The sequence below is a fragment of the Eschrichtius robustus genome, chromosome 1 (assembly GCF_028021215.1).
Source record: "Eschrichtius robustus isolate mEscRob2 chromosome 1, mEscRob2.pri, whole genome shotgun sequence".
NCBI lineage: Eukaryota > Metazoa > Chordata > Mammalia > Artiodactyla > Eschrichtiidae > Eschrichtius > Eschrichtius robustus.
Genome location: NC_090824.1, coordinates 13,208,633 through 13,226,394, shown reverse-complemented (window position 1 = coordinate 13,226,394; position 17,762 = coordinate 13,208,633). Strand labels below are relative to the sequence as shown.

The 17,762-nt window shown below is 41.1% G+C and overlaps 1 protein-coding gene across 1 annotated transcript in view; it reads right to left on the bottom strand.

Annotated features, from left to right (window-relative positions):
- RPS6KA5 (ribosomal protein S6 kinase A5) overlaps positions 1-16,508 on the bottom strand; it is a 181,555-nt gene extending 165,047 nt beyond the window's left edge. The window contains exon 1 of the mRNA XM_068541532.1: positions 16,177-16,508. Within this exon, the coding sequence (XP_068397633.1) occupies positions 16,177-16,282 (106 nt within the window). The 5' untranslated portion in view covers positions 16,283-16,508. The remainder of the gene's footprint in view (positions 1-16,176) is intronic.
- Between the last annotated feature and the right edge of the window lie 1,254 nt (positions 16,509-17,762).

Sequence of the window (17,762 nt, the reverse complement as noted above, 5' to 3'; positions counted from 1 at the left end):
AGCCTCCATGTGTTTGTATTTTTTACAGTTTTTTTTCCCTGTAATTGGTATCTAGTCTCATAGCGTTGTGGTCAGAAAAGATACTTGATACGATTTCAATTTTCTTAAATTTACCAAGGCTTGATTTGTGACCCAAGATATGGTCTATCCTGGAGAATGTTCCATAAGCACTTGAGAAGAAAGTGTGTTCTGTTGTTTTTGGATGGAATGTCCTATAAATATCAATTAAGTCCATCTTGTTTAATGTATCATTTAAAGCTTGTGTTTCCTTATTTATATTCATTTTGGATGATCTGTCCATCAGTGAAAGTGGGGTGTTAAAGTCCCCTACTATTATTGTGTTACTGTCAATTCCCCCTTTTATGGCTGTTAGCATTTGCCTAATGTATTGAGGTGCTCCTATGTTGGGTGCATAAATATTTACCATTGTTATATCTTCTTCCTGGATCGATCCCTTGATCATTATGTAGTGTCCTCCTTTGTCTCTTGTAATAGTCTTTATTTTAAAGTCTATTTTGTCTGATATGAGAATTGCTACTCCAGCTTTCTTTTGATTTCCATTGGCATGGAATATCCTTTTCCATCCCCTCACTTTCAGTCTGTATGTGTCCCTAGGTCTGAAGTGGGTCTCTTGTAGACAGCATATGTATGGGTCTTGTTTCTGTACCAATTCAGCTAGTCTTTGTCTTTTGGTTGGAGCATTTAATCCATTTACATTTAAGGTAATTATCATTATGTATGTTCCTATTACCATTTTCTTAATTGTTTTGGGTTTGTTTTTGTAGGTCTTTTCCTTCTCTTGTGTTTCCCGCCTAGAGAAGTTCCTTTAGCATTTGTTGTAAAGCTCGTTTGGTGGTGCTGAATTCTCTTAACTTTTGCTTGTCTGTAAAGGTTTTAATCTCTCCGTCGAATCTGAATGAGATCCTTGCTGGGTAGAGTAATCTTGGTTGTAGGTTTTTCCCTTTCATCACTTTAAATATGTCCTGCTACTCCCTTCTGGCTTGCAGAGTTTCTGCTGAAAGATCAGCTGTTATCCTTATGGGGATTCCCTTGTATGTTATTTGTTGCTTTTCCCTTGCTGCTTTTAATATTTTTTCTTTGTATTTGATTTTTGATAGTTTTATTAATATGTGTCTCGGCATGTTTTTCTTTGGGTTTATCCTGTATGGGACTCTCTGCACTTCCTGGACTTGATTGGCTATTTCCTTTTCCATGTTAGGGAAGTTTTCAACTATAATCTCTTCAAATATTTTCTCAGACCTTTTCTTTTTCTCTTCTTCTTCTGGGACCCCTATAATTCAAATGTTGGTGCCTTTAATATTGTCCCAGAGGTCTCTGAGACTGTTCTCAATTCTTTTCATTCTTTTTTCTTTATCCTGCTCCCTGGCAGTTATTTCTACCATTTTATCTTCCAGCTCACTTATCCATTTTTCTGCCTCAGTGATTCTGCTATTGATTCCTTCCAGATTATTTTTAATTTCAGTTATTCTGTTGTTCATAACTGTTTGTTTGCTCTTTAGTTCTCCTAGATCCTTGTTAAATGTTTCTTGTATTTTCTCTATTCTGTTTCCAAGATTATGGATCATCTTTACTATCATTACTCTGAATTCTTTTTCAGGTAGGTTGCCTATTTCGTCTTCATTTATTTGGTCTTGTAGGTTTTTACCTTGCTCCTTTGTCTGTAACATATATTTTTGTCATTTCTTTTTTTTTTTTTTCTTGATGGGTGGGGCTGTATTCCTGTCTTACTGGTTGTTTGGTCTGAGGCGTCCAGCACTGGAGTTTGCAGGCAGTTGGATAGAGCCAGGTCTTGGTGCTGAAATTAGGGCCTCTGGGAGGCCTCACTCCGATTATCAGTCCCTGGGGTCTGAGGTTCTCTCTTAGTCCAGCGGTTTGGACTCAGAGCTCCCACCACAGGAGCTCGGGCCTGACCTCCGGCCTGGGAACCAAGATCCCGCAAGCTGGTCATGGTAGCTAGGGTCCTGGCAGGATTAAAACCTGCAAAGTTGGAGGAAAAAGCACCCTTCAACATGAGAGTATGTGGTTCCTGAGGGCTACCCAGATGTCTTACGTTCAGTAGGCAGTTGGGCGTAACTGATAAGGAACTCAAGAAAGAGACATAAGCTGAAAATAGAGACATGGATGGTAGTTCAAGCCATGATATTTGATTTCCCAGGAAGAGTATATGCAGAGTTAGAGGAAAAGAGGGCTGACAACACATTACCAATATGTAAGAGACAAGTAGAGGGACGGAGGCCAGTGAAAGAGGGAGATGCGGCAGTCAGTGACAGAGCAGAGCCAGGAGGAGGAGCACAGTATCACTGGGTAAGGGAAGGGCACAGCCCATGCTCATGCGCCAACCACTCTAAAGGGGTTAAGTAAGATTAAGCAGAGACATTTCTACCAGATTATGAGAACCGGGAGACATTAGTAACTTTAAAGAGAACACTTTTGGCGGGGAGATTGAGTTGGAAGCCTGATGGTACAGCACATCAAAGAGTGAACGGAAGATAAAGAAGCAGAAACAGCTGGTATAAACTGCTCTCTCAACATCTGGTGGGAAAGGGAATGATAGCAAAAACTAGAGAGCCACGGAGGATTTTTTTTTTTTTTAACAAGATGGTTCAACTGTGTTTGTGGGAAGAGGAGCCTGAGGATCAGGGAAAGAGGGGAAAAAATAGAGTGAGTTCTCTGAAGATTCAAAAAGAGGTGTGAGAGCACAATATGACTCAATCATCTTCATTTAACATGCCTGGATTTGTTCTTCACATACCAACTAGGAAATACGTAGTTAGCATCTAATTTACTGGGGCCAAACCAATGAAGTTGTAAAATAACTTTTCTTGTAAAACCTTGCCTTTTCTTACTCAACGATGCAAAAACATAAGCATCTTGGACTAATTTAGTTTCAGTCAAAAGGTGACAATTGTATGCAGTGAGAAAAAAATCTTTCTCTGCTATTTCAGTTCTTTTTTCCCTTTTTGTCAGGGAGAAATAATTTATAAAACACTTTACCAGATAAACTCTCATTTGGGGGTGTCCAGCATTGTACTGACAGCACATACACAACTCTGAAATCTAAAATCTTTAACCCCTGTCTGCAGGGTCCAGTTAGCCCCATCCTGAGGACTACGTGAGACCTTGAAACTAAGCTAAGTAGCTAGCACATTAGGTTCCTTTTAACTGCCCTGTGGTAAGCTATTCTGAAGCTGTTTAGATTTGTGGTTGGGCCTCAAACCATGTCTCTGGACAACATTCTGCTGGAGGCAGAACAAAGTTATATTTAATATCCGTGTACTTTAAAACAATGCTGCCCACTTTTTCTCTTATTGCTGGGGTCACTTGCCCTTAAGACTCACTGTACTTTCAGTGTATAAAACAGCAGTGTTTACTTATCCAATTGATTCTGCAATTACATGATTGAGCCAATATGAAAACTGAGTCAATAAGAAAAGAAATGCTTATAAAGCAGTAACAAACAGCCTTTTTTTCCAATACATGTACCAAATAAATTTAACTAGGAAGAACTGAACTAAATATAAAACACTTCAAAAAGAAGAAAAAGAACATTATGCTTACTAAGAATTTTGGCATGATCCAGAGAACATGTTCAGGGAATGACCTCTGTGGAAAGCACGGAAGCATTTCAATGGCTATGCCTGAAAACCTCTTTCTGTACGTTGTTCTACAACATTCTACCATAAACTTTCATCTTATAGTACGTGAATTCTGTGTCGGGACTTCCCTGGTGGTCCAGTGGGTAAGACTCCGTGCTCCCAATGCAGGAGGCCGGGGTTGGATCCCTGGTCGGGGAACTAGATCCCGCATGTATGCCGCAACAAAGATCCCGCGTGCTGCAACTAAGACCTGGTGCAGCCAAAATAAATTAATTAATTAAATATTGAATTCTGTGTCAATTTTTTGTGTTTTTCTGTATCTAAAAAAATTTTAAAGACCAGAATAACACTTTTTTAAAACAATGAAGCTATTTTTCTCTTCTTGAATAAAGAATTGCCTTTCTTCACAATTCAGAGAAGAAACAAAAAATCCATGTGCTCAAAACCCCCGCATCTTCCTGCCACCAAATCTACAAATGCACCTGTATCTGCCCTCTCTTCCCTATCATAATAGAAGCAATGGGCCTTCTCCTAGCAGAGGCCAATTGCTCCCCTCCTATCCCCATGTCACCCTTCTCAGGGACCTTGGTGCCCTCAGCTATCCCCCCTTGTTTTGTATTTTCAGTATCTCTCTTTCTGTTTCTCCCTCTCTCTCTTTCTCTGTAATGGATTCACACTAAATGTGTTCTAGCATCACTCATCTTAAAATAACAAAAAATAACCCTCCCCCTGAACCACACATTCCCCTCTGGCTAAGTCTCTCTCTTTAATCCCCTCCGGAACCAAGCCTCTCAAAAGTTTTCACTTGCATCCACTCCTCAACCCAGTCCAATCTGGCCTCTCCCACCAAATCTCCACTAAAGTTGCTCTTGATAAGGTCATTAGCTGCTCAGTCAGATCTGACACATACCCCTTGAAGCACTTTTTCCTCCTTGCCTTCCCCAACACCACAACTTTCCTAGGTTTTCTTCTGTTTTTTTTTTTCCTGGCTATTCCTCCTCTGTATTCTTTCTCAGCAACTCCTTTCCAATCCGTCCTCTACATTTTGGAGTTTTCAGGGCCCAGTTCTGAGTCCTCTTCCTTTTTCCATTTGACAATTTCTCCTAAGATGATCTCTCTACACCTGGGCTTTAAAAGTCATCTAAATGCCAGTGATGCTAGAATTTTTACCTGCAGCCCAGACATCTTTTCTGAGCTCCAGACCCATGTCCCACTGATGCATGAAAGCACAATAGTTTAGATGAGCCTGGGGGCCAGACCACTTGGGCTTCAAAACTAGTCCTTCTACTTACTTCCGGGGTAATCCTGTGCAAGTTGGTGACCTTTACAGTTTCCCCATCTGTAAAATTGGAATAATAATAACAGTACTTACTTCATAAGTTATTGTGTGGATTAAGTGAGTTGATAAAAGCACCTATTGATCCTTTGTAGCACATAGCAAGGTTTCATTACCATGATTACTATTACCATATGTGTCCATTAGAATATGTCAGAGGTATCTCAAAACTTGACCTGTATACAACTGGGTCCTATCTTTTCTGCCCACTCCAAATGCAACTCCCCTGGTTCACCATCTGTGAGTTCTAAGGCAGAATTCTAAGATGACCCCAATGACCCTTTGCATGACCTCCTTCCCTTGAGTGACTGAATAAGATGAAATATCACTCTTAGAATAAAGGGATTTTGTTGTAGATGTAATTAAGGTCCCAACTCAGTTGACCTCATGATGGGAAGATTGTCTAGGTAGTCTGACCTAATCACATGAAGCCCAGAGAAGATCTGGAAGTCAGAGAGTCAAAGCACGAGAAGCATGTGACACACCTTTGATGCCTGAAGATGGAGGGGCCAAATGAGAAGGAATGCAGATGGCCTCTACCAGCCAACAGAGGCCCCCGGCCGACAGCCATCGAGGAAACTGAGACCTCAGACCAATGACTACAGGAACGCAAATCTGGCAACTACAGCAATGAGCTTAGAAGTGGACTTTCACCCAAAGCCTCCAGACAAGCACTCTGTCTGGCTACCATCTTAAATTCAGCCATGCCATGGAAAATTTTAACTTACCAAATTGTGAGCTGATAAATGGGTGCTATTACAAGCCACTAAGTTTGTGGTGATTTGTTATGTGGCCATTGAAAATTAATACACCATTTGAACAAATGGTACCTTCAAACATATGTTTGTTCCAGCTCGAAAATCCCATATCACTACCACACCAAGTTCTGCTGATTCTATCTCCTAAATATATCTCAAACATATTCATGATTCTTAATCTCTAATTGTTACCCAAACTTGTATATTCCATCTGAACTTCAGCAATAGCCTCCTAACTGGTCTCCCTTCAGACAATCTTTCCTTCCATCCTCCTGACAGCAAGGGAGTCATTTTTTACAGTACAAAACTAATCTCTGAAAAATCCTTTAACAGCTTCACACTGCACTCAGGATAATGCCTGAATGCCTTATTATCACCTACAGAACCCTGCACAAACAGCCCTGGCTACCTTCTCAGCCCCATTTCCTGTGACTTTCCTGCTTGGACACGATGCTCAAGCCACAAAGGCCTTTCTTCCAGTAACCCCAGTGTGCCAAGCCATTTCCCACTTCAGGGCCATCTGTGTTACTTCCTTTGTCAGAAATGCTTAACTGTCCCCCCTACTCTTCACCCCATGATAGCCAGGGCCTCAGCTTGAACATTTCCACTTCCCTCACCCCTCCCCTGAGGCCTGGCCACCCTGTTAGACTTTCTCATAGAACCTGTACTTCTTCACCGTTTATCACAATTGCAATCATATGGTTAGTTGCATGATTATGTATTTAAGGTCTTTCTCTTAGGTATAGTTCAATGAAGGTAGAAGCCATGTCTAACTTGTTCCCTGCTAAAACCCAGCATCTGCTATGGTGCCAGGCACACAGTGTCAACAAATGCTTAATGGATGAATAAAACCGTGACTGTTTTGCCCAACTTATATATGACAAAATTACGTCAAAGTTACAAGTTTGATTTGTGTGTGCCCATTAGATTTGTCCTACTCTAGCCCTAATTATGATGTTTCCTTACAAACAAAGGACAGTGGTATAAAGGAAAAACGGGCAACTTCATGGGAAAGGGTTAACGCAAATCTACTGCTAAGTGTTCATGGCCTCTTAATGCAACACCATTCATTTAGATATGAAGGGCAACATTATCCTTATTACGTATTTCAAATAGTTTTTCCTTTAGGAAAAACATGTAATTCCACTCCAGTATTGAAGTGGTTTGAGGACAGAGTACTTCAGTTGACTGAATTTTCCTATTAATGACGGGATATTCCACTAATGTAGAAAACTGCCTGGTACAAAGACAGCCCTGTGTATGACTTCCACCATCTTGCCAATAAAATTTCTTTTTAAAAGTATGCCTTGATTTTATTGATTTCTCCTTATGTATTTTTTTAAAACTCTAAAATGGTATTAATTAATCAGAGACCTCACTTTTTTTTCTTTTTAGAAGAAATATTAAAAATAGCACGAACATCACGACAAAGATTTTATTTAAGCAAAATACTGGGTACAAAGTCAAATATCTTTCCATATTGTCCATCTTACTCATGGTTTGTATCTATGTGTTTGTATATAAATGCATTTAATTATATATTTACCTAATTCCTGTCTTGGCCCAGAAAAGACTTAAGGCAAAATAACTAAAGCATAAGAAAAGAAGAAAGAAAAATAAGAAGAAAGATTAGGGACAGAAAATGACACCAGGAAGAGGCTCAAGATGCATGCCAGACCACAATTTTATGTGGTGTAGGCTTGAGATATGAAGCATTCTAGCCACCAACTTGATAAAAGAGGTCTGCTCCAGGGATCCACTTCACAGCATTCCTATGAAAAACAGAACAGCTGGTCAAAGCAGCTCAGCTAGACTTGGTACTAAGATCGGAAAGGAATGTCTTCTTGGGGATTCCCTAGAGACGACATCATTCTACTTCTACTAAGAATGACATTTGTTACCATTTTTTACTAAATAGTTGTTTAAATGACTAACTGCTTCACATTGTTATCTTATTCAGTTACCCAAGCCTGGGGCAAAATTATCTCCTGGTTCATCCAATCTTAAGCAAGATGTGTTAGTTCCCTATTGCTGCTGTAAAAAATTACATAAACTTCATGGTTTATGAACAACATAAATCTGTCTTATTATAGTTCTAGAGATCAGAAGTCTCAAACCAGGTCTTAAGGAGCTAAAATCAAGTGACAGTAGAGCTGCATTCCTTTTGGACACTCCAGGGGACTATCTGTTCTTCACCGTCAAGAGCCTGCTCACATGCCTTGGCTCATGGCCCCCTTCCAGCAATGGCTTCAGTCCAATCTCTGATGCCACTGTTGCATCTTCCCTTCCTCTATTTCCATTCTCACAACACCTTCTCTCTGACCTGCTTACCTCCCTCTCATAAGGACCCTGTGATTACATTGGACCCACCTGGATAACTCCCCATCCTTAATCACCCCTGCAAGGTCTCTTTGCCATGTACAGAAACATTTACAGGTTAGGACATGGACATCTTGGGGGGAGGAGGTGTATTTTTCGGCCTACCACACAAGACTCTATTTACCTGTTTACAGCTACCTGCAATTTACAAATTGTAATGATGTGTCAGAAAAATAACAATGTAAGGCCAAATTTACATAATAACAGTAAAGCCACAAATGGAAAACTTAATCAAAAGTTTTTTTATTTCAAGAGTTAATCATAGAATTCTTTTAAGTACCAAGTTTACCTTCTTTATTCCAAATAATTTGATATACAAAAGTATTATTTACACAATGTTTTGTCAGGAACACACTAGTTATATAAAAAGAAGCACACCGCCACAAAAACTTGAGTGTGAAATAAATAAAACTGCAATACCGAGTACTGTGCCCAAAATCGGGAACTTTAACTCCCTATTCTCCCTGCAGTCACAGGGCAGGGTGCCTACTGAGTACTAAAGAAAAAAAAAAAAAGTGAACTAGCCAGCTCACTCACAACTTCAGGAAGGTATAAAGTCCAGAGAACTTCCTTGATTTTTTGGAGGAACAGATATAGTTGAACCCACGGGGGCACTGCTAGAGACAAACATAATGAGGGCAAGATTCTATTTTAGACCCTATTCATCTTCCCTGAAAAACAAGAGGAATGTAGGAGTGCTCATACCATTGAGGTGCACCAAGATCTGTAAATCACTACAGGAGCTCAAAGGAGAAAACTGTGACAACCCCTCCCGCCCACAGCATTTTGAGATTGACATCTCTCAACAGTGTATTTAACTGTGAAGCTTCAGTCAACACATGATGCTATTATGCTAGATTTTCCCTAGAGGAATTTTCACCAAGCATTAGCTTCTTTTTCAGGGGAAGAATTCAATCCTGCCCATCAGATCACTTGTGTCTCCAGGAAGCTGAGGTTTCATGATTTTTTCTTGCTTTGCAGTAGAGGTTAATGTTGGGTCTGATACAACAGTTGACTTCTCACCTGAGAAGCTTCCCTCCACCAACCCCCCGCCCCTGTTATAGACTGCAAACACAAAATATTCTTGAATACCCCTTGATTTAAGGGCTGAGATGCCACCTACTTTGCCCAAATAGATAATTTTCTTTTCTTTTTTTAATTTATTTATTTATTTATTTTTGGCTGTGTTGGGTCTTTCTTGCTGCACGTGGGCTTTCTCTAGTTGCGGCAAGCGGGGGCTACTCTTCATTACATTGGCGGGCTTCTCATTGCAGTAGCTTCTCTTGTTGCGGAGCACGGGCTCTAGGCACATGGGCTTCAGTAGTTGTGTCACATGAGCTCAGTAGTTGTGGCTCGCAGGCTCTAGAGTGCAGGCTCAGTAGTTGTGGCGCACGGGCTTAGTTGCTCCGTGGCATGTGGGATCTTCCCAGACCAGGGTTCGAACCTGTGTCCCCTGCATGGGCAGGCAGATTCTTAACCACTGCGTCACCAGGGAAGTCCTATATCATTTTCTTAATCTCTAAAACTCATGGTAGAAAGAAGGGATTTTCTTATAAGTCTAGGCTCTAGGGAATTAAGATAGGGTACTATCAAAAACCTATTTATATTTTGACCATCCAAGGTATCCCATAAAGCTAAAGATAGAGCACAAGTTCTGCCTGCTCTTCTCAAGGTGAGGAAAGTGTGAAAAAAAAGGGAAAAGTACACACACAAACACAATATATATTTATACATGTATAATATAAAAAAGGAGAGCTGCATTGTTCTCACAGATAACTAAGATTGTCACTGAAATTTTTCAAAGTGTCTTTTTCTAGATAATCATTATGTTCCTAAAAAGCTAAGTATAAATAAAATCATTATAAATGGAATCATATTCAAAGAGCGTCAGGGAATTATTTTTCAATGGGATTCAATCATGAATCCTCTGGCAAAACAGAATTATCTTTTAAAGTAAATCAGCACTTCTGACTTTTGTCTATACCAAGATTTCCACAGAAATTCCATTGAAGACCAACTTAATGCTGGTAAGTACTTTGGATATAACTCAGTCCAACACCTTTACTTTATGGATCAGTAAACTTAGGCTCAGAAAGGCAAAATGATTTATCTCAAGTCACACAGCAAGTTTGGGGCAGAGCTAGAAATATAATCCACCCTCAACCTCTGTTAGCCTTTACTTAGAAGACCCTAAGTATGGATGACAGCAATCAAATATGTACAATCTTTAATTGGAGGCAGAAATCAATCAAGCATATTTTGGGGAAACCAGACAGAGACATCACAGAAAAACAAAACTAGAGACAAATACCTCTTATGAATATAGACACAAAAATCCTCTACAAAACACTAGCAAACTGAATCCAGCGTGGTGTATAAAAAGAATTATACACATTACCAAGAGGGATTTATCCCAGGAATACAAGGTTGGCTTAACACTCCAAAATTAATTAATGTAATACACCTTATCAATAAAAACAAACAAAAAAACCACGTGATCATCTCCCTAAATGCAAAAAACAAAATTCGACGCCTTTTCATGATTAAAAACACCAAACAAATTAGGAAAAGAAGAGAATTTCCTCAATCTAGTAAAGGGTATCTATGAAAAACCCACAGCTAACTTCATACTTAATGGTGAAAGACTAAAGCTTTCCCCCTAAGATCAGGAATAAGACAAGGATGTGTGCTTTCACCAATTCTATTGAATACTGTGCTGAAGGTTCTAGCCAAGACAATTAAGCAAGAAAACTAAATAAAAGTCATACACATTGGAAAGGAAGAAGTAAAACTATCTCTATTTGCAGATGATGTGATCTTGTAAGACATCCAATAAAAAAACATTAGAACTAATATACTAGTTCAGCAAGGTTGCAGGATACAAGATTAATATACAAAAATAAGTTGTATCTCTATATACTTTTAGTGAATGATCCAAAAATTAAACTAAGAAAATAATTATTTTACAATAGCAGCAAAAAGAATAAAATATTTAGGAATAAATTTAACAAAAGAAGTGTAGACATATAGTCTGAAAACTACAAAATGTTGAAAGAAATGAAAGAAGATCTAAATTAATGGAAAAACATCCCATGTTCATAAATCACAAGATTTAATATGCTAAGATGGCAACACTCCCAAAATTGATCTACAGATTTAATGCAATCCCTACCAGAATCATAGTTGGCTTCTTTGCAGAAATATTGACAAGCTAACTCTAAAATTCATATGGAAATTCAAGGGATCCAAAATAGCCAAAACAATTTTGAAAAAGAAGGACAAGGCTGGAAGACTCACAATTCCCAATTTCAAAACTTACTAAAAAGTTACAGTAGTCAAGACAGTGTGGTGATGGCATAAGGACAGACACAAAAATCAGTGGAATTGAATTGAGAGTCCAAAACTAAATCCATACATCTATAGTCAATTGATTCTTGACAAGAGTGCTGAGAAAATAAAATGGGAAAAGAATAGCCTTTCAACAAATGAGGCAAAAACCTAAATGTAACAGCTAAAATCATACAACCCTTAGAAGGAAACAGAGATATAAAATCGTTGTGACTTTGAATTAGTCAATGATTTCTTAGATACAATACCAAAAGCAAGAGAAAGAAAAGAAAAAAGAAATAAATTGGACTTCATCAAATTAAAAACTATAGTGCTTCTAAGGTTATCACTGAAAAAAAAAAAGATAATCTACTTTATGGGAGAAAATATTTGTAAACCATATATCTAATAAGGGATCTGTATCTACAATACATAATAATAATAAAAAAGACAAATTAACCAATTAAAAAATGGGCAAAGGATCTGGATAGACATTTCTCCAAATATATACAAATGGCCCATGAGTACATGAAAAGATGCCCAACATCATTAGTCATTAGGAAACAAATCAAAACTACAGTGAGATACCACTTCATACTCACTAGGATGGCTATAAGCAAAAAGACCTACAATAACAAGTGATGGCGAGGATGTGGAGAAACTGGAGCCCTTGCTAGTGGGACTGTAAAGCAGTGCAGTCACTTTGGAAAACTTAAGTTAAACATAGACCTACCAAGTGATCCAATAATTTTACTCTTAATATGTACCCAAGAAAAATGAAAACATAGGTCCATGCAGAAACTTGTACACAAATGTACACAGCAGCATTATTCACAACAGCCAAAAGGTTGAAACAACCCAAATGTCAATCAAATGATGAATGGATAAAATACAGTACATCCACACAATGAAATATTATCTGTCAATTTAAAAAATGAAGTGCTGACACACGTTACAAATGGATGAATCTTGAAAATACTATATTTAGTAAAAGAAGCCAGTGATAAAAGATCACATACTATAAAGTTCCATAATAAGAAATGTCCCTAGGCAAATACACAGAAAGCAGAATTAGCAGTTGCCTAGGGTTGGGGATGGGTTGTGGGAATGTGGAGTGACCGATATAAATGGGTAAGACGTTTCTTTTTAGGGTGATGGAAAGTTCTAAAATTAGATTGTGGCGATGGTTGTGTAACTATAAAATTTATTGAATTGTACACTTAAAACAAGTGGATTTTATGGTATGTAAATTATATCTCAAAAAAGCTGTTTAACAAAAAAAGACATTGCAGCTTCCACATTCAATCACTTGTTCTGGGGGAGCCAGCTGTCATGTCATGAGGACATTCAAGCAGCCCTATGGAGAGGTCCACATAGCAAGGAACTGAAGCACCTTGCCAACAACATGTGAGTGAGCTGTCTTGGAAGGGAACCTCCTGCCCCAGACAAGTCTTCAGGTGAATGCAGTCGTGGCCAACATCGTGACTAAAACCTCATGAGAGACCCTGAGTCAGAACCATCAGGCTAAGCAACTCCTGAATTCCTGACCCACAGAAATTATGTTGCTTTAGGCCACTACGTTTTGGCATAATTTGTTGCACAGCAATAGGTAACTAATACCCCTTCCTTGACCCTCTCCTCAGTGTTAGGCTCTCTCTCCTAATGACGGACACCTAAGGAAATGTCTTCCCAGCAACCCTTCCTCTTCTAAGAGTTTAGTTTCCACCCCCCCATCCATATGTTCACCGTAGTAGCTGTCATGTTAGTAGAACATGATCCCATTCCCTGGCCTTAGTTGAACAATCCAAAAGCAGGCACCTTACCAAAGCCAGGCTAATAAAGTCCTTTGCTAATATTTTTGTACCTGAAGCTGATAAAAAGGCAGTGTCTCTCTGGTACCAAGAGCTGTAAGATATAAAACTTGGGGTCTGTCAGCAGCCATGTTCCTTCCAATGTGGAAAAAGGTGAACAGCAGTGGAGAAGAATGAAGCCATCACACAGAGACAAGCAAAGATTCAAGATGGAGAGAGTACAGACAGCATCAGTCTCTGGTTCCAGGGATTCCTGATGCAACTCAGTCCTTTCAGTGGGAAGACCACATGTGTCTTGTAACCCCAGCATATAAAACAGAACTCAGTACCTAAGAGGTAATGAAATATTTATTGAATAAATGAATAAGATAACCCTTCCAATAGTACCCCCTCTTTTTTGTTGCTGTAGTTCAACAGAGTTAGATTTGAAACCTAGAAGTCCTAAACCTCTTCTTTGCTAACTTTATACTCTGTATATCCTTCTATTATTACATTATGACAATATATCCTAATTACTGGTTTACATGGCCTCCTCCCCTACCATCAGAGGGCAAGAAATTTTCTCAGTCATTTTTTGTACCATCAGTACCATTTAGCCTAGAAAACAGAAAGTGTCAAGAAATGTTTAACTGATCTAATCAATCCTTTACTCTTGTGATCTTCAGATTTACATGCAACCAACATCTCCTGAGCGCCTAATCTGTGCCAACCAAACCAACAGTCTCATTCAATTTTCACATTCGGTAGATGAGAGAAGTGAGTGTGAAAGAGTTGAAATGACTTGCCCAAGTCTACATAGCTAGTAACTGGCAGAGCTGGGATTTGGAACTAAGTCTTCCAATTCCATGTCCAGGGATGCCATGCTACTTGGTCTACACTACTGGAACACTTTCCATGTCCTTACATGTAACTTGTTGCCTTTTCACTCATCCTACAGCAGACAATACAATGTTGAGCACAAACGGGCAATCGCCAGCTGCTGACTTGATATAACTATATGCTTGTCCACATTTTGAGAAGCAAGGGACCACATCAGATCAAATTACTTTGGTGCCTATTATAGCATCATGTGCTGACAGGGGCCCAGTTGGCTGCAGATGAGAGAATCTTTCAAGCTATATTTTAACAGTGTTTTTGACCACTATATCCGGTCAGTTGTTCCAGTGTTCAGCAATAAATCAAAGTGACTGTTCATTTCCTTTGACAGTTAACAGTACTAATGAATTCAGTATAATCTCACCATCCATCAGAAAAATTTCTAAAATGCAAACTTGAAGCTGATGATTCACACAGTAGAGAAGGGGAAATAAAGCAGTTCTCATTGTTTTCTACAAAACTAGCATTGTAAAAAAATTTTTAAAAACTAGCATTGTTTGCAAAACCCAGAAACTGAGCAGTTCGATGACTACTAATAAAGGAGGTTGCTCCTTGGTCATTTAGCAAAAAGCTGCTTGTTGCACCACTGTCAATGGCTGAGGAGCATATGATTTCAAGTAGCTTTTGCTGTACAGAACGAGTCTACATACATAAATCAGTGAATCGTTACATAAGAAAAGAAAAATTCAAAATTTCCACACCAGAAAACACCTGACACTGAGCCTGGCACAAATCAGATATTAATACTGAATAAATGTTTACTGAATAAATTATTGAATAGCCCTTTGAAAACATCAGTTGTCTATTAAATTGAGAGAGAAAAATCAAACAAGCCAAACATACACAGGTTACGTTAGGAACTCCAAAAAATTATGGAGTATACATAAATTCACAATGACCAAAAAAAAAGATTTTAAGCCAATGTTTAAAAATGTTGAAATAAGTAAGCATGCATTTGACATCCCTCTTAAATTAAGTCACCACACTGGCGCTCAGTGTAACGCTAACCAGTAATAACAAAAAAATAAAAGAACGGGTGACAGATCTAACTTTGCAATCTGTTCAAAACAGTGACAAGGTGTACTAGGCACGCACTTGAAACCTGCTATTTAAGCTCTGTGTCTACACAATAAAAGAATATCCCAATATGCCAAAGAAGCTGAAACAAAAGCCTTAATAAACACGAGAACATTTAATAGTAATAATGAACAATTCATTAAAATGTATTATCTGTTCAGAAGTGCAAAAGGATCTCTAATAGGAGACTGGGCTCCACAAATATAAACCCAACCTATACTGATTAGTCCGAATAAGCATTTTCCAAAATGAACAACCCATAACGAATAACGTAACAAGTATAAATCCTGGGACGACTCTAGTGATCGCAAACATCAGAACGTGAGCGCTTAAGCTGGCTAGTTAGCCGGTTTTACCTAGAGCTTCAAATTTACTGAGCCTTCTTCTCAAGAGACCTTTGAAAGAAATTTAAGGCCAAGTATAGTATTTCATGATGATTGCAAATAAAGGCACTCAGTCCCTGGAGCCCGCGATCTCTCTTTATGTCACTAGAGACTGGACTCCTGAAAAGGCCGGGGGAAAGCCACCCTTTCATCTTGCACAGGACCGCAGCACCTTAGGGACCCCTCTAGGGAAGCAGAGGAGCGGAGAAGTGAGTCATGCTCCAAAACTAAGCGTCGTTCACCCTACACTGAGGAAGGCGCACCTTTCACCCTAGACAGGATGCAGTGACAGATGTGGCACCTGTGCGGGAAGGGGGCGCAAAGACATCCTCAGAGCCAGTGCCAAGAGGCAGCTGTCAGCTGCTCCGCGGGCCCCAACGCCCCGCGCCCGCCGCTCATTCCCGGGCTGGGGAAAACTTTCCGCCAGCTCCCCTCGGGCGCGCCCCCACCTCCCGGGACCCCCGGGCTCCCGCCCCGTCCGAGAGGCCCCGCCCAGGGCCCGCCCCCCGCGCCCACGGCCCGGCCCCGTGCCCCCAGCCCGAGCAGACCCCTGCGTGCCCTCGGGGCGCGCCCCAGCGCCCAGCCCGGCCGGCAGAGGGCGGGGTCGCTCACCCGTCCGCAGCTCGTGCTTGACAGTGAGGAGCTGCTCTCCCCCGGCGCCGCCGTCCCTGCAGGTCCCTGTGGCGCCGCCACCGCCGCTGCCGCCCTCCTCCTCCATCTTCTCCCTTTCCCGATCCCGCGGGGTCCTCCGAGGGGACCCGGGAGACAGCGGACGCCCGGGCCCTCACAGCTCCCGCTGCAGCCCCAGAAGCCGGGGTGCGGAGGCTCCAGAACTCGGACGCCGAGACGAGTAGCTTTCCCGCTCTGGCCGCACGGCTAGCTCCTCCGCCTCCTCCCCCTTCGGCGGGCACCGCTAGTACCGCGCAACCAAACCGCCCCCTGCTCCGCCGCCTCCTCCGTCAAGCTGCTCCGCCCACAGCCAGCAAGGTAGAGGAGCCATTCGAGCCGCCATCGCTTATTGGGCACAGGGCGCGCGCATCTGTCAGCGCCGGCTCCCATTGGACAGTCCTCTCTGACGCGTCACGAACCGCCCCGTCCCGCTCCTCGAGTTGTTGTTGCTTGGCGGGGTGGCAGGAGAGGGAGGAGCGCGACCGCTCCGATTGGTGAGACCGGAGTTCTGCCCCGCCCGTCTCCGCTGGTCCGCACGCGCAGTCAGAATCTTCCTTTCCCTGACATTCCCAGAACGGTCACACCCCTCATTCCCCAGCTTCGATCTGTTAGTAAACAGTGTCTAGTAGTCAGGAGGCGCTCGGGGTCTGTGATTGGCTATTGCCGAAAGAGGCGGGGAGGGCTGATTGGAACGTTTGGTCCGCCAGTCACTGTGGACAGAGGAGGAGCTTAGAAGAAAGCGCTTCTCACGCACGTGTTTGCAGACGTACCTGATGGTCCCAGGCAGCGATCCACAGGTGTGTGACCAGCTGGACGACAGCGCGTCTTAAAAAGGTGTTACTCGCCCTAGTGAGTCCTAAACAAAGTTAAGTGGAGTTCGTGCTTAAGTACAGGTAGTTCTTAGACGTTTCAAAAATCCTGGCTCTCCATGAGGACTTTTGCAAAGGATAAACATTTCCATTTTGTACAAGACGCATCCTAGGCACCAAAAGGCTACAGAGATTAATAAAATAGAATACAATCCCTGCCCCTAAGCAACTTTCAGTAGAACACGAGAAACAGACGATCTGTGAAATACATAGGAAACTGTAAAGCAGAATTCGAAATAATACAGTCGTACAAACTGTTCAGAGAACTGTGCAGATGGCAATAATTATTCTCAGTAGAGGAGCTGGGGAAGGCTTTTAGGGCAAGGAGGCATTTGAGATAACCAGCTTAAAAGGATGGGTGAGATAGAAATACCAGCAACAGATACAGGGATAGTAACTGTGAGCTAGGCCTGGAAGTGGAGAAGGCAGGGGTAGGTTAAGTGATTGATAAGGCTGGATGGAAGTATGACGTAAGAGACACAGCTAAAAAGGTAAGATTCCATAAGATAATGAAGAACCTGACCACAGTGCTAAGCAGTGCAGATTTTATTTAGTACAGGATGGGGAGCCTCAAAGAGTAGCTACGATATCAAAGCTGTTCTCTTGGAAGTTAGCTTCGGTTATAGTGAGAAGATGGACTGAAGGGAAGAGGGGAAAGAT